Source organism: Monodon monoceros, unplaced genomic scaffold (genome assembly GCF_005190385.1).
Source record: "Monodon monoceros isolate NGI ecotype Baffin Bay Population unplaced genomic scaffold, NGI_Narwhal_1 Super_Scaffold_20, whole genome shotgun sequence".
Lineage (NCBI taxonomy): Eukaryota > Metazoa > Chordata > Mammalia > Artiodactyla > Monodontidae > Monodon > Monodon monoceros.
The window spans coordinates 101,478,624-101,501,656 of NW_021703777.1; the positions used below are offsets into that span (position 1 = coordinate 101,478,624).

The 23,033-nt window shown below is 36.7% G+C and overlaps 1 protein-coding gene across 1 annotated transcript in view; it reads right to left on the reverse strand.

The window, feature by feature from the left end:
• Window positions 1–23,033, reverse strand: part of SLC9B1 (solute carrier family 9 member B1) — a 47,336-nt gene that overhangs the window by 7,096 nt on the left and 17,207 nt on the right. The window contains exons 3-7 of the mRNA XM_029235474.1: window positions 20,783–20,953; window positions 19,444–19,586; window positions 18,251–18,378; window positions 4,641–4,816; window positions 357–463 (exon numbers count right to left, since the gene is read on the reverse strand). Of these exons, the coding sequence (XP_029091307.1) occupies window positions 357–463; window positions 4,641–4,816; window positions 18,251–18,378; window positions 19,444–19,586; window positions 20,783–20,953 (725 nt within the window). The remainder of the gene's footprint in view (window positions 1–356; window positions 464–4,640; window positions 4,817–18,250; window positions 18,379–19,443; window positions 19,587–20,782; window positions 20,954–23,033) is intronic.

Sequence of the window (23,033 nt, forward strand, 5' to 3'; positions counted from 1 at the left end):
GTTCAACGTAAAGTTTGAGGGAAAAAGACTTTTTTTAAAATGTCAGGAGTCAACAGGCAATTTAATGAAGAAAGGAGTGGGATGGAATGGAGAAGGTACTCTGAATTAAGTACATTTTTCTGATATTCCTTATTTGCCTAATCAGGAAGCAGGGACTTCAGTTAGGGCCACTGACCTGGATCAATCACAGCTGTGCTCAGTTTTAAGCAGAGTAGGCACTGGAGGCCTCTTTTGGAGAAAGCGAACTAAATATTAAATTTATTATTTCATGGCTCTTCTAAAAGTTCAAATTTTTGAAAGAAATGTCTTTTGAAAGAAATACTGTACTTCCAAACAATAGATTATTTTTTACTTACCTGATCTCTACTTGGAAAATATCGAGTAAACATTCCCAAAACAATTCCTACCAGCACAGCAACAAGTGCATCCCGCAAAGCAGACAGGAGGTCGTTAAGTACACCACCTGTAAGGGCGCACAAGAAGGAACACATTTCATAGGGAAGTATTTTCACATACCCAACACATCGGAAAATCAAATATAGGTGATTCATAAAGAAAGGTATGTATCATAGAACAAATATACCAAAATGGACCTTTAATGTTCCAACACATGAAAACATATACACATCTACTTGATAAATTGAATATGTACTCTCCAATGATTTAATACGTAGACACAACTCAGAAATGTTCATTGAATAAATAGGCCAGAAAACAAAGCAGTAATAAGCCACAATGTGCTCCCCTTACACACCCAACCTAAAAGACCAGGTGAGGTAGAAGAACGCACAGAGGCTGGCAAAGGAGAACCTCTGGCACCTAGCACATGGTTGGTAATGTTTTCCTCTGATATTCTATTATGATAAACAAATGATTTAAACATAAAAAGGACAATTTAATAACAACAACAACAACATAAAAAAAAGATTTAACCCAGGGTCAATCCTAGGAATATTCAAGGATCAACTGATTTTTCAATATAATGTCTCATGGATACGTGTAGTTTGTTGTATCCAACTCAATAAGGTATGTAAATATACATATTTTAGAACTATTTTCCCATTAAAAATAATAGAAGTGGAGGGTGACAACAGTAAGAAGGTAGAATGGGAACCCCAGAACCTTGGTCCCCTACAGAGACACCCATTTAACAATATACAGTCCAAAAGGCTTTCTGCTCATTTAAAAAATTATAGCAAGAGAAAAGCAACACATCATATATAAGAGAGCGCCCATAAAATTATCAGAGGCTTACACAGCAGGAACCTTATAAGAAGGTAGGATGATATATTCAAAAATTTGAAAAAAAAAATGCCACCCAAGAATACTATCCCACAAAATTGTCCTTCAAAGTGAAGGCAAAATTAAGACTTCCTCAGATAAACAAAGGCTGATGGAGTTCATCACCACTAGACCTGCCTAACAAGAAATGTTAAAGGGAATCCTTAAAGTGGAAATAAAAGGATGTTAGACAGCAACACAAAAGCATTAAATATAAACCTCCAGTAAAGGTAAATAGATGAATTCAGAATCCTGTAATACCTTAATGGTGATAAGGAAATCACTTTTAATTCTATTTTGGAATTTAAGATAAAAGCACAGGGCTTCCCTGGTGGTGCAATGGTTGAGAGTCCACCTGCCGATGCAGGGGACACGGGTTCGTGCCCCGGTACGGGAGGATCCCACATGCCGCGGAGCGGCTGGGCCCGTGAGCCATGGCCGCTGAGCCTGCGCGTCCGGAGCCTGTGCTCCGCAACGGGAGAGGCCACAACAGTGAGAGGCCCGCGTACCGCAAAAAAAAAAAAAAAGCACAAAAGATAACTGTAAAACTATGTTAATGGATACATAATATAAAAAATGTAATTTGTGACAATGATAACATAAAGTGAGGAGGCTGAGAGGTAAAGGAGTAGAGGAGTAGAGCTTTTGTATGCAATTGAAGTTGTTATCATTTTAAAACAGATTGCTATAAACTTTAAGGGCGGAAAAAGATATTCCATGCAAATGGTACCCCAAAGAGAGCAGGGGTGGTCATACTTATATCAGACAAATAGACTTTAGGTCAAATACTGTCACAAGACGTAAAGAAGGACATTACATAATGGTAAAAGGGCCAATTGACCTGGAAGGTAAGGTTAGATCTCAATATCTACTATATTCCAAAATATAGATGCTTTGAAGATCTAATGTGTAAAATAAAACTTTAAAAGTCCTTAAACTTTTAAGAGACAGTTTACATAGTTATGTGGTGGAAGAGGATTTTTAAGCATGTACCTGCTTGGTTTCCACTTTTTCAGTCCTCCTCAAATTAGGTTTGGTCTCCTGTAGCATGTTCCCCTAGCATCTTATGCTATGTAATATTTATTACATCTGTAATTATTTGTTTAATATAAACCCCTTGAGACCATTGGCCACGTGGTCTTCTCTGTCTGCTGTGTCGGGAGGCAGGATAGAATAGTAGTTAAAAGTGTGGGCCTGGGGTCAGACTGCTAGGTTTGCATCTTGGTTCCCCTACTTATTAGATCTGTGACTTTGAGCACATTACTTAACCTCTGTTCCTTAGTTTCCTTATCTGCAAAATGAGCATAGCACTATTGTGACTATTGAGTCAAAACATCTACAGACGTTACAGCAAGTACAAAGCAATTACTCAATAAAAACTAATATTGCTGTTCACTGTTGATCCTCAGTGTTTGATACAGTAGCTGGTACAACGGAAGAGGAGCACAAAAAATATTTTTTGAAAGAATGACTGATACCAGTCAAGGAAAAGGTGGCCAGATCTGACAATAAAAAATTTAGGACTTCTGAATGGCAGAAAAGAGATAAAGTTAAAAGTCAAATTACAAAAACCATACCATATAAAACAAGTGGTTATCATTCTTAATTTTGTGCAGAATCTTAACAAATCAAAAGAACAAATGATGAACACACCTATAGGATATAGGCAAAATATTTCAAGAAAAGCAATCTATTAAACATTCCAAAATGCTAATGGCCAATAAACACGAACATTTGTTTAACATCACTAGTATTCAAAGTACTTCATTTAAAGAGACCTCACTCTTCACCTGTCAAATTAGCTAAGCTAAAAAGGACTAGTAAATACCTAATTTTGAAGAAGGTGAAGAGAAACTTGCTTGTGCACCCTGGTAGGACAAGATATTGTGGTAATATATTTCAAAAATCTTAGAATGTTATATACTTTTTAACTCAATAATTTCTCTTTTAAGATTAAGAAAATATTGGGACTTCCCTGGTGGCGCAGTGGTTAAGAATCTGCCTGCCAAAGCAGGGGACACGCGTCCAGTCCCTGGTCCAGGAAGATCCCACATGCTGCAGAGCAACTAAGCCCGTGTGCCACAACTACTGAGCCTTTGAGCCACAACTACTGAAGCGCAGGTGCCTAGAGCCCATGCTCTGCAACAAGAGGAGGCACCTCAATGAGAAGCCCACGCACCGCAATGAAGAGTAGCCCCCACTCGCCACAACTAGAGAAAAGCTTGCACACAAAAATGACCCAACACAGCAAAAAATAAAAATTTTTTTTAACGTATTAAAAAAGATTAAGAAAATATTAAGATTAGGTACAACTATTTAGCTGTTCAACCAAGCATTATTTTAATAGTAAATACTGGTGTCAATTTCAATTTTCAACATGTTAAGTAACCATGATGCAGCCAATCGAATACTATGCAACCATTTCAAATGTCATAGAAATATTTACTGAAAAGGACCATGTTTGCAATACACAGGTAAATGCAAAACAACTCAGGTTATAAGAAAGTATGGTTACTATTCAATAATTTTATAAGAATATTGGGAGGGAGAGAAAGAGCTAGAGATAGATGGGGATGGGGGAGAAAAGGAGAAGTCTGGGTGAATTTACATCAAAAGATTCACAATTATTATTCCTGGGGGTATAACTATTACATACTTTATTTCTATATTTTCCCTTTTTTCCTTCTTATTCATTTATATCTTATGATTTTAAGAGAAACTATATATATAACTTTTCAGCTTTAAAATGTTTTGGTGCTTTAATAATACAGAATATTGAACTTCGAACACTGGCAGATAATTAATGCATTATTAAATGTGGAATGTTTACTTTCACAATTTCTGCCAAGTGACATTCAAGACCAAATATCACCTTGGGATTTAGAATTGTTGCAGGATCTTGTCCCATCACTACCAAAAAGACACACACTTGTCCACACTCTATATATTTAAGTTGGCTTAGTAACAGAGCAACCAGTTATTTATAATGATGGTCAGAAAGGTACATCTCCAAAATATCTATTCGATATATTAGTAGTACTAATAATACTGCTGCCTAAATTTTTCTATTGAAAACTGTGACAAAATTCCAAAGCAACAAGAGCAGATAAATGGTAATAATATGGGTTATCAAATTAATTGGAATATTTAGTTATTAAAAGGAAATCATTTGTGTTAAGTAGTGGTATCTTAACCCACTGAAATTCCTTCTCTGGTCTAGAATGAGCTGTCTATGAAGAATAAAAAGATGTTACATAGAAAAGTCTTCATTAATAAATGCAGAGGCAAAGCCACAAACCTTGTTTAAAGAACCAAAAAAGCAATGAATTGTACGGTAGCTGTTGTATTTTTTTGTTTACCTGAGGAGAAGACTATGCTCAAGCATGTATTGAATCCGCTGATAGCCACGACATCATCCAAACTGCTGGCAGCTACTAATAAGGTTGGAATGCCTTTCTCAAAACCATATCCCTTTTCTTGCAAATGTAGCATGGAAGGGACAACAACAGCAGGAGAGACTGCACTGACTACAAAACTGAGAGAAAAATCTTTGAAAACCAACTTAAAAACATCCTTTTAACAAAAGTGTTTTATAGTAAATTGTACAACAAATGTATTAACCTTTACAAGGACTTTTTTATTGGAGTATAATTGCTTTACAATGTTGTGTTAGTTTCTGCTGTACAGCAAAGTGAATCAGCTATATGTATACATATATTCCCTCCCTCTTGGACCTCCCTCACCCCCCTTCCCACCCATCTAGGTCATCACAGAGCACCGAGCTGAGCTCCCTGTGCAACACAGCAGGTTCCCACTAGCTATCTATTTTACACATGATAGTGTATATATGTCAACCCTAATCTCCCAGTTTGTCCCACCCTCCCTTTCCCCCTCTGTGTCCACATGTCTGTTCTCTATATCTGTGTCTCTATTCCTACCCTGGAAATAGGTTCATCTGTACCATTTTTCTAGATCCCACATATGTGTGTTAATATACGATATTTGTTTTTCTCTTTCTGACTTACTTCACTCTGTATGACAGACTCTAGGTCCATCCACATCTCTACAAATGACCCAGTTTCATTCCTTTTTATGGCTGAGTAATATTCCATTATATATATGTACCACATCTTCTCTTTACAATGACTTTGAATGCAAAAATTCTGCTCTTGAGTGAATGTCATTTAATGGTGGTAAAAATGTTCACACATTCTTTAGTGCTGGTTAAAACTCTATAGAAATTTCATTCAAGATGTTGGGTCAAGCACAAATTGCAGCCTTTACCTCCATCTCAAAACCATTTGAAATGAAGACATGAAAATAATAGGAAAGGGAGGAACCAAGATGACGGAGTAGGACATGCTCTCACTCCCTCTTGTGAGAACACCAGAATCACAACTAGCTGCTGGACAACATTGACAGGAAGACACTGGAACTCACCAAAAAAGATACCCCACATCCAAATACAAAGGAGAAGCCACAATGAGACGGTAGAGGGGCGCAATCACAGTAAAATCAAATCCCGTAACTGCTGGGTGGGTGACTCACAGACTGGAGAACCCTTATACCACAGAAGTCCACCCACTGGAGTGAAGGTTCTAAGCCCCACGTCAGGCTTCCCAACCTGGGGGTCTGGCAACGGGAGGAGGAATTCCTAGAGAATCAGACTTTGAAGCCTAGTGGGATTTGATTGCAGGACTTCAACAGGACTGGGGGAAACAGAGACTCCATTCTTGGAGGGCACACAGAAAGTAGTGTGTGCATCGGGACCCAGGCGAAGGAGCAGTGACCTCAGGGGAGACTGAACCAGACCTACCTGCTAGTGTTGGAGGGTCTCCTGCAGAGGCGGCCGGTGGCTGTGGCTCACCGTGGGGACAAGGACACTGGCAGCAGAAGTTCTGGGAAGTACTCCTTGGTGTGAGCCCTCCCAGATTCTGTCATTAGCACCAGCAAAGAGCCCAGGTAGGCTCCAGTGTTGGGTTGCCTCAGGCCAAACAACCAACAGGGAGGGAACCCAGCCCCACCCATCAGCAGTCAAGTGGATTAAAGTTTTACTGAGCTCTGCCCACCAGAGTAACAGTCAGCTCTACCCACCACCAGTCCCTCCCATCAGGAAACTTATACAAGCCTCTTAGATAGCCTCTTCCACCAGAGGGCAGAGAACAGAAGCAAGAAGAACTACAATCCTGCAGCCTGTGGAACAAAAACCACATTCACAGAAAGATAGACAAGATGAAAAGGCAGAGGGCTATGTACCAGATGAAGGAACAAGATAAAACCCCAGAAAAACAACTAAATGAAGTGGAGATAGGCAACCTTACAGAAAAAGAATTCAGAATAATGATAGTGAAGATGATCCAGGACCTCGGAAAAAGAATGGAGGCAAAGATCCAGAAGATGAAAGAAATGCTTAACAAAGACTTAGAATAATTAAACAACAAACAAACAGAGATGAACAATACAATAACTGAAATGAAAACTACATTAGAAGGAATCAATAGCAGAATAACTGAGGCAGAAGAACGGATAAGTGACCTGGAAGACAGAATGGTGGAATTCACTGCTGCAGAACAGAATCAAGAAAAAAGAATGAAAATAAATGAAGACAGCCTAAGAGACCTCTGGGACAACTTTAAATGCAACAACATTAGCATTATAGGGGTCCCAGAAGGAGGAGAGAGAGAGAAAGGACCAGAGAAAATATTTGAAGAGATTATAGTAGAAAACATCCCTAACATGGGAAAGGAAATAGCCACCCAAGTCCAGGAAGCACAGTGAGTCCCATACAGGATAAACCCAAGGAGAAACACGCCGAGACACATAGTAATCAAGTTGGCAAAAATTAAAGACAAAGAAAAATTATTGAAAGCAGCAAGGGAAAAACAACAAATGACATACAAGGGAACTCCCATAAGGTTAACAGCTGATTTCTCAGCAGAAACTCTACAAGCCAGAAGGGAGTGGCATGATATACTTAAAGTGATGAAAGGGAAGAACGTACAATCAAGATTACTCTACCCAGCAAGGAACTCATTCAGATTCGATGGAGAAATCAAAAGCTTTACAGACAAGCAAAAGCTAAGAAAATGCAGCACCACCAAACCAGCTCTACAACAAATGATAAGGAACTTCTCTAAGTAGGAAACAAGAAAAGAAAAGGACCTACAAAAACAAACCCAAAACAATTAAGAAAATGGTCATAGGAACATACATATCGATAATTACCTTAAACGTGAACGGATTAAATGCTCCAACCAAAAGACACAGGCTTGCTGAACGGATACAAAAACAAGACCCATATATATGCTGTCTACAAGAGACCCACTTCAGACCTAGGGATACATACAGACTGAAAGTGAGGGGATGGAAAAAGATAATCCATGCAAATGGAAATCAAAAGAAAGCTGGAGTAGCAATACTCATATCAGATAAAATAGACTTTAAAATAAAGAATGTTACAAGAGACAAGGAAGGACACTACATAATGATCAAGGGATCAATCCAAGAAGAAAATATAACAATTATAAATATATATGCACCCAACATAGGAGCACCTCAGTACATAAGGCAACTGCTAACAGCTATAAAAGAGGAAATTGACAGTAACACAATAATAGTGGGGGACTTTAACACCTCACTTACACCAATGGACAGATCATCCAAAATGGAAATAAATAAGGAAGCAGAAGCTTTAAATGACACAATAGACCAGATAGATTTAATTGATATTTATAGGACATTCCATCCAAAAACAGCAGATTACACTTTCTTCTCAAGTGCGCACGAAACATTCTCCAGGATAGATCACATCTTGGGTCACAAATCAAGCCTCAGTAAATTTAAGAAAATTGAAATCGTATCAATCATCTTTTCTGACCACAACGCTATGAGATTAGAAATAGATTACAGGGAAAAAAATGTAAAAAAACACAAACACATGGAGGCTAAACAATACGTTACTAAATAACCAAGACATCACTGAAGAAATCAAAGAGGAAATCAAAAAATACCTAGAGACAAATGACAATGAAAACACGACGATCCAAAACCTATGCGATGCAGCAAAAGCAGTTCTAAGAGGGAAGTTTATAGCTATACAAGCCTACCTCAAGAAACAAGAAAAATCTCATATAAACAATCTAAACTTACACCTAAAGGAACTAGAGAAAGAAGAACAAACAAAACCCAAAGTTGGCAGAAGGAAAGAAATCATAAATATCAGAGCAGAAATAAATGAAACAGAAACAAAGAAAACAATAGCAAAGATCAATAAAACTAAAAGCTGGTTCTTTAAGAAGATAAACAAAATTGACAAATCATTAGCCAGACTCATCAAGAAAAAGCAGGAGAGGACCCAAATCAATAAAATTAGAAATAAAAAAGGACAAGTTACAACAGACACTGCAGAAATACAAAGCATCCTAAGAGACTACTACAAGCAACTCTATGCCAATAAAATGGACAACCTGGAAGAAATGGACAAATTCTTAGAAAGGTATAACCTTCCAAGACAGAACCAGGAAGAAATAGAAAACGTAAACAGACCAATCACAAGTAATGAAATTGAAACTGTGATTAAAAATCTTCCAACAAACAGAAGTCCAGGAGCAGATGGCTTCACAGGTGAATTCTATCAAACATTTAGAGAACAGCTAACACCCATCCTTCTCAAACTCTTTCAAAACACTGCAGAAGAAGGAACACTCCCAAACTCATTCTATGAGGCCACCATCACCCTGATACCAAAACCAGACAAAGATACTACAAAAAAAGAAAATTACAGACCAATATCACTGATGAATATAGATGCAAAAATCCTCAACAGAATACTAGCAAACAGAATCCAACAACACATTAAAAGGATCATACACCATGATCAAGTGGGATTTATTCCAGGGATGCAAGGATTTTTCAATATACGTAAATCAATCAGTGTGATACACCATATTAACAAATTGAAGAATAAAAACCGTATGATCATCTCAATAGATGCAGAAAAAGCTTTTGACAAAATTCAACACCCATTTATGATAAAAACTCTCCAGAAAGTGGGCATAGAGGGAACCTACCTCAACATAATAAAGGCCATATAAGACAAACCCACAGCAAACATCATTCTCAATGGTGAAAAACTGAAAGCATTTCCTCTAAGATCAGGAACAAGACAAGAATGTCCACTCTCACCACTATGATTCAACATAGTTTTGGAAGTCCTAGCCACAGCAATCAGAGAAGAAAAAGAAATAAAAGGAAAACAAATTGGAAAAGAAGAAGTAAAACTGTCACTGTTTGCAGATGACATGATAATATACATAGAGAATCCTAAAGATGCCACCAGAAAACTACTAGAGCTAATCGATGAATTTGGTAAAGTTGCAGAATACAAATTAATGCACAGAAATCTCTTGCATTCCTATACAGTAATGATGAAAAATCTGAAAGAGAAATTAAGGAAACACTCCCATTTACCATTGCAACAAAAAGAATAAAATACCTAGGAATAAACCTATCTAGGGAGACAAAAGACCTGTATGCAGAAAACTATAAGACACTGATGAAAGAAAGTAAAGATGATACCAACAGATGGAGAGATATACCATGTTCTTGGATTGGAAGAATCAATATTGTGAAAATGACTATACTACCCAAAGCAATCTACAGATTCAATGCAATCCCTATCAAATTACCAATAGCAGTTTTTATGGAACTAGAGCAAAAAATCTTAAAATTTCTATGGGGACACAAAAGACCCCGAATAGCCAAAGCAGTCTTGAGGGGAAAAAATGGAGCTGGAGGAATCAGACTCCCTGACTTCAGACTATACTACAAAGCTACAATAATCAAGACAATTTGGTACTGGCACAAAAACAGAAACAGAGATCAATGGAATAAGATAGAAAGCCCAGAGAAACCCACACACCTATGGTCAACTAATCTATGACAAAGGAGGCAAGGATATACAATGGAGAAAAGACAGTCTCTTCAATAAGTGGTGCTGGGAAAACTGGACAGCTACATGTAAAAGGCTGAAATTAGAACACTCCCTAACACCATATACAAAAATAAACTCAAAATGGATTAAAGACCTAAATGTAAGGCCAGACACTATCAAGCTCTTAGAGGAAAACATAGGCAGAACACTGTATGACATAAATCACAGCAAGATCCTTTTTGACCCACTTCCTAGAGAAATGGAAATAAAAACAAAAATAAACAAGACGAAAAGACAACCCTGAGAATGGGAGAAAATATTTGCAAATGAAGCAACTGACAAAGGATTAATCCACAAAATTTACAAGCAGCTCATGCAGCTCAATAACAAAAAGACAAACAACCCAATCCAAAAATGGGCAGAAGACCTAAATAGACATTTCTCTGAAGAAGATATACAGATTGCCAACAAACACATGAAAGAATGCTCAACATCATTAATCATTAGAGAAATGCAAATCAAAACTACAATGAGATATCATCTCACACCAGTCAGAATGGACATCATCAAAAAATCTAGAAACAATAAATGCTGGAGAGGGTGTGGAGAAAAGGGAACACTCTTGCACTGCTGGTGGGAATGTGAATTGGTTCAGCCACTATGGAGAACAGTATGGAGGTTCCTTAAAAAACTACAAATAGAACTATCATACGACCCAGCAATCCCACTACTGGGCATATACCCTGAGAAAACCATAATTCAAAAAGAGTCATGTACCAAAATGTTCATTGCAGCTCTATTTACAACAGCCAGGATATGGAAGCAACCTAAGTGTCCATCAACAGATGAATGGATAAAGAAGATGTGGCATATATATACAATGGAATATTACTCAGCCATAAAAAGAACCGAAATTGAGTTATTTGTTGTGGGGTGGATGGACCTAGAGTCTGTCATACAGAGTGAAGTAAGTCAGAAAGAGAAAACCAAATACCATATACTAACACATATATATGGAATCTAAGAAAAAAAAAAAAGGTCATGAAGAACCTAGGGGTAAGACAGGAATAAAGACACAGGCCTACTAGAGCATGGACTTGAGGATATGGGGAGGCGGAAGGGTAAGCTGTGACAAAGTGAGAGAGTGGCATGGACATATATACACTACCAAACGTAAAATAGCTAGCTAGTGGGAAGTAGCCACATAGCACATGGAGATCAGCTAGGTGGTTTGTGACCACCTAGAGGGGTGGGAGGGAGGGAGACGCAAGAGGGAAGAGGTATGGGAACATATGTATACGTATAACTGATTCACTTTGTTATAAAGCAGAAACTAACACGCCATTGTAAAGCAATTATACTCCAATAAAGATGTTAAAAAAAAAAAGACAACCCTCAGAATGGGAGAAAATATTTGCAAACAAATCAACAGACAAAGGATTAATCTCCAAAATATATAAACAGCTCATGCAGCTCAATATTAAAGAAACAAACAACCCAATCCAAAAATGGGCAGAAGACTTAAATAGACATTTCTCCAAAGAAGACATACAGATGGCCAAGAAGCACATGAAAAGCTGCTCAACATCACTAATTATTAGAGAAATGCAAATCAAAACTACAGTGAGGTATCACCTCACACCAGTTAGAATAGGCATCATCAGAAAATCTACAAACAACAAATGCTGGAGAGGGTGTGGAGAAAAGGGAACCCTCTTGCACTGTTGGTGAGAATGTAAATTGATACAGCCACTATGGAGAACAGTATGGAGGTTCCTTAAAACACTAAAAACAGAATTACCATATGATCCAGCAATCCCACTACTGGGCATATACCCAGAGAAAACCATAATTCAAAAAGACACACGCACCCCATTGTTCATTGCAGCACTATTTACAACAGCCAGGTCATGGAAGCAACCTAAATGCCCATCGACAGATGAATGGATAAAGAAGATGTGGTACATATATACAATGGAATATTACTCAGCTATAAAAAGGAACGAAATTGGATCATTTGTTGAGACATGGATGGATCTAGAGACTCATACAGAGTGAAGTAAGTCATAAAGAAAAAACCAAATATCGTATATTAACGTATGTATGTGGAACCTAGAAAAATGGCACAGATGAACCGGTTTGCAGGGCAGAAGTTGAGACACAGATGTAGAGAACAAACGTATGGACACCAAGGGGGGAAAGCCGTGGTGGGGTGGGGAAAAAAAATTCAAACTACCTCCTCATCCTCCTCTAAGTAAACGTGGACTACTATTTAAGGTTCAAAATTATTTCCTATTTAATTTTGTCATTTTTAATATTTAATTATTAGAATTGTGATGATATTTAATACAATTTTGAAATTCAAACAAAAAAACGCAGCATGTATGATATAACCCTAATTTTATTAAATATATATTATTTTAAAAAAAGAAAAGAAAATAATAGGAGAATCCATAACCTAGCTAGAAGACAAAAGAGGAATCCTCAATGGACAAGAAACTAAGTGTATACAGGAAGATTAGAGACAGACAGTTTAGGATTGAGAAAGGAAACCATAAGCCAAAAAGTGTATAAGATTGCTACAGAAGATATGGTGTACTCCTAAAAATGTCCCAAGCCCAGAAGGCAGATCCTGGGAGTAGGAGGCACCTCTGAGGAAATCAAATGGTAATTACTTAGAGTACCGCCATAAGAATGGCCAGTCAGATGTAGTCTCCACACCATTCCTACCTCTTGAACAAGTCAGTAAGGAAGACATCTGCCCAAAAGAAGGAACAATGAGTATGGGCACCTAAGTCACAAAGGCAAATGAGAAAATTTCTGGGGTGGTTGATGACACCCCTGAGGAATGGGGAAATTCCTGCTCAGAATACCTTCTGTTCGTATATCCCATCCAGAAACTTGCCTTGTCTCTTCCACATTCACCTTCTAAATGCTGCAGTAGTGATGCGCATGGTCCCCACCAGAACCCATTTGCCAGGCCAGTGTACATGTGCCCCAGCTGCTGCTTGTTGCCTGCTAACCACTGACAACTGCAGCTTTCTGGGAGCCTTGCCCTGATAACAAGAGCTTACCTGTGGATGCTAAGGAGGTTCACCACTTCCCCCTTCCAGACAGCTCCTGCCAGTGACTGACTGATGTGAGGGTCTAACAGTTTAGCTTCTTTGCCTCTGGCTGTACAACCTCTCTGGTGCAGTTTATAATCAAGATTTCCCTAGGGACTCAAGAAGAGCCTAGAATTCTCTGAAAACACATATTTGCCCAGTTCAGTGGTTCCTGAACTTTACTGCACATTGGAACCACCTATCTATCTGCTGCTGCTTAACAAATCATGCCCAAATTTAGAAGCTTAAAACAACACACATTTATTATCTCACAACTTCTGTGGGTCAGGAGTCTGGGTATGGCTTAGCTGTATGCCTCTTCCTACCCAAGGTCTCTCATGAGGTGGATGGGAAAAGATCTGCTTTCAAGTTTACTCACATGGCCGTTGATAGGTTCAGCCTCTTGCCATGAGGGCTTCTCTGCAAGGCTGCTCGCAACATGGCAGCTGTCTTCCCCCAAGACAAGCAATTAAAGAGAGTGCAAGAGAGAACAAGGAAGACAGAAGCCATTGTCTTCTTATGACCTAATCTTCTTAGAAGAAATATCCTATCACTTCTGCGGTATTCTGTCCATTAGAAGTAAGTAAGTCCAGCCCACATTTAAACAAAAGTTTAAATATCAGAAAGCAGGGATCACTGACAGTGATCTTACCATGTACTTGGGATCCTTAAAAAATGCTGATGCCTGGATTCACATTCCAAGACATTCTGATCGGATCTAGGATGAAGTTTGACCTGAATACTGGGATACTGTAAAGTTTTTTAATTGTTGTAAAAAATACATAATATAAAATTAACTTTATTTTTAAGTGTATACAGTTCAGTAGTGCTAATGATACTCACATTGTTGTGTAACATATACTTAGAACTTTTTCATCTTGCAAAACTGAAACTCTATACTCATTGAACAACACCCTTTTCCCCCTCACCCAAGCCCCTGACAACCACCATTCTACTTTCTGTTAACATGATTTTGACTACTCTAGACATATCAGTGGAATCATACAGTATTTGTCCCAGCTTATTTCACTCAACATAATGTCCTCAAGGTTTATCCATGCTGTAGAATGAGACAGGACTTCCTTCTTTTTTACAGCTGAATAATATTCCTCTGTGTGTGTGTGTGTGTGTGTGTGTGTGTGTGTGTGTATGTATCCCACATTTTCTTTATCCATTCATCTGTCCATGGATATTTGGGCTGCCTCTACCTCTTGGCTATTGTGAATTATGTTGCAATGAACATGGGCGTGCAAATATCTCTTTGAGATCCTACTTTCAGTTGTTCTGGATATATACCCAGAAGTGGCATTATTGGATTAAATGGTAATTTTACTTTCAGTTTTTTGAGGAAACTCCAAACTATTTTCCATAGCAGCTGCCCATTTTATGTTCCCAAAAGCAGTGTACGAATGTTCCAATTTCTCCACGTCTGTGTCAACACTTGTTATTTTCTAGCTTTTTAAAAAATAGTAACTATCCTAATGGGTATGAGGTGTTATCTCATTGTGGTTTGATTTGCATTTTTCTAATGATTATAAATGTTGAGTACTTTCAGATGCTTGTTGGCCATTTGTATATGTCCTTTATAGAAGTGTCTATTCAAATCCTTTGCCCATTATTTAGTTATTTTTTAAAATTTGTTGAGTTGTAGGAGTTCTTTACATACTCTGAATATTGATCTCTTTTCAGATATATGGTTTGCAATTATTTTCTCCCATTCTGTGGGATGCCTTTTCACTTTGTTAGTTGTTTCCTTTGCTGTGCAGACGTTTTTAAGTTTTATGCAGTCCCACCTAGTTTTGCTTTTGTTGCCTGTGCTTTTAGTGTCATATCCAAGAAATCATTGTCAAATTCAACGTCATGAAGTTTTTACATGTGGTTTGCTAGATATAGTATTCTTGGTTGGCCATTTTTTTTCCTTTCAGCATTTTGGATGTATCATCCCATTCCCTTCTGGCCTGCAAGGTTTCCACTGAAAAATCCAACTATTATCTTAAGGGAGCTCTTGCTTTTCTCTTGTTGTTTTTAAGATTCTCACTTTCTGTGACTTTTGACAGCTTGAGTACAATGTGTTTCAGTGTAGGTTTCTTTGGTTTTATCTTAATGGGAGTTTTTTGATCATCTTGAATTTGTATGTCCATTTCCTTCCTCAAATTTGGAGGTTTTGGCCCATTATTTCTTCAAATAGGATTTCTGACCATTTATTTCTCTCTTCTCTTTCTGAAACTCCCATAATGCATAGGTTGGCCCGTTAAATGGCATCCCACAAGTCCCTTAGGATCTCTTCACTTTCCTTGCTTTTTTTTTGCTCCACTGATTCTATAATTTCAAATAACCTGTCTTCAAGTTCACTGATTCTTTTTTTTCATCCGATCCAGTCTGCTATTGATCCCCTCTAGTCAATTTTTCAAGTTATCATATTCTACAGCTCCAGCATTTATTTTTGGTTCTTTTTTTCATAGTTTCTATATCCTTGTTGGTATTCTCACTTTGTTCATGCATCATTTTCCTGGTTTCTTTTAGATGTCTGCAACATCTTTGAGCTCACTGAGCATTTTTATGATGGTTATTTTGAATTCTTTGTTGAGTAATACATTTCCATTTGTTTAGGGTTGGTTTCTGGAATTTTATTTTGTTCCTTTGATTGAGCCCTGAGTCCCTGTTTCTTTGTATGCCTTGTTATCTTTTGTTGGAAATTGGATATTTGAAAAAACAGCCACCTCGCCTGGTCTTTATGAAATTCTTCACTAGGGAAAGACCTTCACCAATCATCCCAGCTAACGATTCTGGGAGTCTCTCAAACCTTTCTGGAATGTGCCTTCTCCAGGCTTTGGGGCATTATCTCCAGCTGGACTTTGGCTTTTTCCTACTCCAGAGTAACCCCAGGTATCTATCAGCAGTACTGCAATCAATATCTCTGGAGTAAAGCAATGCACAAGACTCACCTTTTTTCTCAGTGGACCTCGGGCATCTAAAATGTGCCACTCTCTTTTCTGTCAATGTTCCAAGTCAGATGAGACAGAAACCAGTGCCTTGGGCAGCCTCTTTAAAAGCCAGAATATGAGACACATGTTCCAGCTTTTTCTTTTCCTCCTGAGGGAGAACTCAAGAATTGGGAGTTTCCTCCTGATTGCCCTTGCTCTGTAGGAGGGACGTGGGGTATGGTGGGTAAGTGCAATGGAATGTTCTAATTGCTCCATTGTGCCTCTTCTTGGCACTGTGCTTGCATGGAATGCTATATATAACCTACCTCTCAAGTGGTTTCTGGAGTTACCATAAAGGTAATCTGGTCCTCATATTGTTATGAGAGTGTCTCCATGTGGGAAAGTGAGCCTGGAGTTTCCTATTCTGTCATCTTGTGACATCACTCCTCTAATTTCTGGGATTTTCAAAAACTCCCCAGGTGATTTTAATGGGTAGCAAAGTTTTGGAACCACTGACTTTTCCCACACTCCTATTTGTCTTTCTTCACTCAGAGGTTTCTACTGAGAGCTCCCTTAATAAATCATTTGCATAAGAATCTTAGGGAATTCCCTGGGAGTCCAGTGGTTAGGACTTGGCACTTTCACTGCTGTGGCCCAGGTTCAATCTCTGGGTGGGGAACTAAGATCCCACAAGCTACGAGGTGTGGCCAAAGAAAAATCTTAATCTCAGCCTGAGCTTCTAAGGAAACTTGCTTGGTAGCATGACTGGCCTATTTCCTGCAAGAAAGCAATAGCAAACAGATAAAACAAAGCACAGGTTAATAGGAAGTTTCAATTAAAAAAATGAGTACCCATTAAAGTGTCACCAAATATTTGGGGAAAGCCAACACTTTGAATTGAGGCACGATGTTCATCAAATGGAATAATTTATGCCCAAGGAAAGAGATATACTAAAAAGAGAACAACAAGAACATGACTTCAGAATAACTAAATATCCTCAGAATCATGAAAGTATACTCTATCTGTTCATAGCATTTAACTATTGTTCTTAGAAATTAACAATTAATTGCCAAAGTTAAATAAATAAATAGGTGATAGGGACATAACTGTAGAGTGAGTTAATAAGCTAGAGGACTGAGAAGAGAAAATCTTCCAGTGTGTACTGCAAAGGCAAGCAGATGAGAAATATAAAGAAAAACTTAATAGATATGGAGGGGGGAGTTACAAAAGGACATAATAAAAGAGAACTGAGGAGAGATAAAAGATATATTCAAGACCTGGACAAAAAAATGGATACACAATCCTTTGACTGATTCAAAGATTCTACCAAATATTGAGTAGATCAAAATTTTTTAAAAAATCACCTAAGGATAATAAGAAATTGTTGTTAATTTAGTTAGAGAATGCCCTTATCTTTTAGAAATGCACATGGCATCCACTGGAATGGATAAGTGGAGGCAAAAGTTAAATGGATTGAAAAATGAAAAGAAGCTCAGGATACAGAGATAATGATTATAGACTATTATTCTGAGGAATTTGGACATGAAGGGAAATGGATGGTGGATAATAATAGTTGGGACATTGGATCTAGGAAAATAGTGTTTGCTGTTTTTTGTTATAATATCTACATCTATACAAAATATCTTTCATATATAATACATATATTACATATAATAGATACAGATTTTATATCTATGTACATACGGTATATAAGGAAGAAGTCATTAGATAGGTTAAAAATAGAGATAGATTACAGTATAGGAGGAAAAAATAAATTGATGACGTGAATTATCTTGGCATTAAGCATTTAGAGACTATGAATATTTGTTAAGGATATAGTAGATTTAGGACATGGCTCTGTTTCTGACCAACTGATTTCCAAGATTTTCTACCATTGTGAAAATAATTTTAATGATAATCTTGTCTATACAATATTCTAAATATTTCAATAATTTAAAACCATGAATTTTAACTGAATATTTTCATAGAGAAAAATGAGAAAAAGTTACCCTAATAGAAATCCCCATTGCCAGGGAAAATTCATAAGGAAGTGGGAAACAACAGCAGTTGAACATGCCTCTATGAGGCATGGACCCATAGACAATCTTAAACAAACTCCTTTCAAATGCTTCAAAGCCTGAAATATAAACATAGTCACATTTAGACAAACCTATACTGGGCAATAAGAAAATTATTTTAAGCAAATATTGAAATACATTCCAGATGTCACATTGGGCTTTAAATGCTAATGCAGCTCATTTTATGTCATCATATATTGGATTATAAACTATTTCATAGTTTATAAAACACTTGTATTTTAATTATTAAAAATGACCTATTTCTCTGTGAGTAAATAACTATTTCTACCTCCCTTAATCTTCCTAGTAAATAGTATAATGAAAGTAACCTGTAGGTTTACCTCCATCAGTTAACTTGTAGGGATGAACTGTTTGATTAGCGGTAATAATTATGCCAAAAGAGAAAATCACTTAAAAACTGCATAATTAACTGAAAGGGAAAACTTTAAAATTTTCTTATTGGTTCAAATTTTCTACTGGATAATACAATAAATTATCACTGTCTATAATTATTTATGCTCTTAAGATACTTCCACCAGTCTTATATATTTGCCACATTTGTTATATCCTGAATAGCTGGTATATTCATGAATATCCATCTTAAAAAACCCCAATAGATTTATGATCCCTAGACAGTAATATTTTAAGAAATATTTGAAAAGATTAGCTTTTACAAAAATGTAAAGATAATCAGGAACAAGTTCTGTGGGAAAAAATCATGAAACAATAGTATTATTGAAATTCTTAATCATTCTGAGAAAACAAAACCAAAGCAATAACCTTTTACAGGATGACCTTATCCTTTGTTAACAGAAAAGTAAATAGTTCTTCACAGAAGAGCCACAACTCTAAAATGATACAAATGTTGCATAAGGGACATTTATCTCTATGTAAATAATTAAAGATTATCTCCAATAGAGATCTTATATCACAGAGATTTCTTTTCATATCAGTAATATAACCAGAAGTAGAAATTAAGGTGTCAATGTTTCTACAAAATCTTTGTTCTTTGTCTTAGTTTTGCTCTACCTGGAACAGCTGTAAGAAAAATTCTGCCTCTTTTTCTTTTCCACCAGCCTCTAATATTGAAAATAATTATACTCAAGGTATAATTGGAAATCTACCTGTGGATCGAGTCCAAGCCCAGCTTGCACTAGAATAATGGTAAGGGCAGTGTTTCTTAAAGTTGAAGACATTGTGTTACTAATATAGACGTGATCACTGAGGAATGGAACATTCCTAACGGTAAAACCAGCCAGTAACATCCCTTAGAAGAAAGAAAATAAACCATGTCTGATTCAGTTCATTTTCCCAAGAGAGAAAACAGAAATGTTTAATTTCCCTTCTTCAAACACACTATGTCTCTCGCTACTTTGGTGAAGGGCAGGTTACATGCAAGTAGAGGAAACAGCATAAATCAAGGAATGGATATAAGAAATGATATATGTCAATGGGGTGCAACAAGCAATTCAGTATTGCTGGAACATAAAGGAGTAGGATGGGAGTGGGGAATGGGCTGGAGGGGCCAGATCATGGAAAGCTACCCCTACCCTCTACCCTCCCCTGTTTTGGCAGAGTAAGGCACCATGGGAAAGTTTTAGGCAGGAAGTGAGATAATGAGTCTTGTATTTTCTATGTGATGGCCTTGGCAAACTAGATAGACATAAAACTGAAGGAGATACCAGATAGAAAGCTCTGCCATAGTCCATGGAATGGTTAGAAACAAAGAGGCTGAGCTAGGACAAAAGCAGAAGTTTTGGAGAGGAGGAAAAAAGATTCAGTAAATACTTGGGAGGTGCTGAATGGGTGTTTTGAACACAGAAAGGGTGTTAGAGTTAAGCGAGAGTGATTACCTCTATTGACAGTAACTAAATATTTGAATGTATTGAATACTTAGAAGATATAATGCACCTCTGATAGAAGTTCTTCCACTAATTTTCCTCTGCCTGGAGAATTATAATAATGGTGATGAAGAAATAGGGGGTACCATTGTTTAGACAGGTGATGCATTGATGAATATACATAGTGGAGATGCTCAAACAGCTCACCCAAAAACTATAAAACCTTTTGGTGCCCTAGTCACTATAACATTTGAATCTTGTAATTGTATTTGAAATAGGTTATCTACAGAAAAATTCAGTTTTTTTCAAATTTTTCCTTTTCTACAATATATGTAAAGTTAAGTAAAAAATGTCCTATTAAATGATAAAGCAACAAGAATCATATACTGAGTATATTTTAAGTACTTTAAAATATATTTCAGGAAAAATCTGTGTGTGTATAGAGAATAAATACTTCTATAAACAAGCTATATTTACACATATATAATAAGTACACATATAAAAAAGCTATATAGATCATATTACATTGAAATAGTTCTAAATTATATCTACTCTGACTAGAATATAGTCATAATTTACATGTGGTCAATGACAAAAAAATGAGAGCTAATTATTCACTTACCAAGAACAGGGGGAAGTTGAGGCACTGAAGGTATTCTAATGATTTCCAAAAGTTTCCCACCAATAACAGCACCATAAAAGATAATTAACAGTCCAAATAAACTTCCATCAGGAAGAACTTCAGGGCCTGAGAATGACCAGGTGACACACCATACCATAAAAAGTATAGCTCCTGAAATATAAAAAAGTGCATGTCTATATATCTACCTAGACATAGATATATACATATGAGAGGAATTTGATTTCATCGAATATATTAATAGCCAATCCTATATAATGATACATAATGTACACTAATGTTGCTTGCTAGTGTGGTTAAAGAAATGTCTGTTTAACATATATTCCAAAGTCCTTGTCAATCTAAAAAAAAGTATTTTTATTAAAAAATAGCTTTAAACTATATGTGAATCCTTTAAAGTGCTAAGCTTTCTCATAATATATGACATTTTTTAAATGTCATGGCAATATGAAGGGATTTACTTCATTTTATATTTTAAAGTAGATTTTTCACCAGGAATATGATTTGTTGTGATGAGTTCTCAAATTTATTGAAGATCATAGTGGAAGTGTGCCACATTTTTTTTTAACATCTTTATTGGAGTATAATTGCTTTACAATGGTGTACTAGTTTCTGCTTTATAACAAAGTGAATCGGTTATACATATACATATGTCCCCATATCTCTTCCCACTTGCGTCTCCCTCCCTCCTACCCTCCCTATCCCACCCCTCTAGGTGGTCACAAACAGTGTGCCACATTTTTTCATGGCAGCAGACTAAGTATTTGTATTGAAAGGATAGCTCAGTTGATGTTTGGGTGTAAATTATTAAAGGGGACAAAGGCTGAGAAAAAAGTAAACCTGGTCTTTGAGAGAATGAAAAGTATCTTAGATTATGTATAGGAAGTAGAGGTGGACAGGATGAGTAATGATAAGGTAGTAGACATATTATTTCTGTCAACTAGGTACTAAGGAAAGTCCCTACTCACAGAGGGAATTCATAGATTTCTATAAAGGACAGAAGGTGATACTGCAAACTGCCATCTGCAAATTAAATAGCTACCTTCATTTACTATGAATCATAATTTCTAATGTTTTTTTTCAGGTCCTTGAAACAGCTTAAGTGTATTCTTTAGCTGTGACTCCTTTTTGGTGGCACCAATCTGTCAAGGGTAAAAGAGGAGAATTTTGACAAACTCAAGGCAGGAAGTTAGAAATAAGATTCTTGTCCCCTCCTCTCTGACTGTAACCACTCCACAAAATTGGAATACTTAAAGGACTGAACTCTTACTAAAAGAATGAACCAGAAATTATTATTCTACTGACAAAGGGAGAAGACAAAGCAGATTGTTTGTCTTAGCTGGTCTCTGGGTGGCAAAATCACTTCTGAGAGTTCATACAGGCTTCAACTAACTTATGTTTGGGGCTCAAATTTACATGATTTGTATGGTTTAGGAAGCCCCAAACCCTGAATTTGGAATAAAATGTATCTTCCCATGGAACTATCCCTAGGGCACTTGGTAGATGCTAGTTCAAAATATCACTAATAGACACTCCTGATTCCAGACTGCATAAAGTCTCAAAGACAAAACCCCACTGAATCTGAATTTATAATAAAAACTTACAAAATAAGAAGTAATCCCCATGAACAAAAGCTGATAGATACAACAAAGAATGGGCTTAGATATCCAAAAACTTCAGCTAACAGAACCAGTAGATAGACAATATAAAATATGTATTTTCAAAGAAACTCAAGACAATTAAAAAAATACTTAAGACATAAGAAAAGAAATACCTGGAAGCATTGTAAAAGACTCAAATACAACATTTAGAAAGAAACCATAAATAATTACTGAAATTTTAAAAATCACTAGATACCTTAAACAGCAGGCTAGATACAGCTGAAAAGAGAAATATGGTAAACTGGTAGATATGAGGAAATTACCTAGAATGTAGCATAACAAGAAAAATGAGATGGAAAATATGAGATATTTAGATTTTGGAAAAGATGTAAAATATATCTAATAGTAATTTCAGAAACAGAATAGAAAGAGTGAAAAAGAGACAATATTTGAGAAGAAAATTGGCTTAACGAATTTATAGAATTGATTAAAATCATAATCAATTCTGTATTGATTTGGACACAGGAAGTAAAATAAATTCTCACCAGGATTACATAAAAATAAATAGATACTTAGACACAATGTTGAGAAACTACAGATCAGCAAAAACAAAAATAATGCCTTAAAGAATC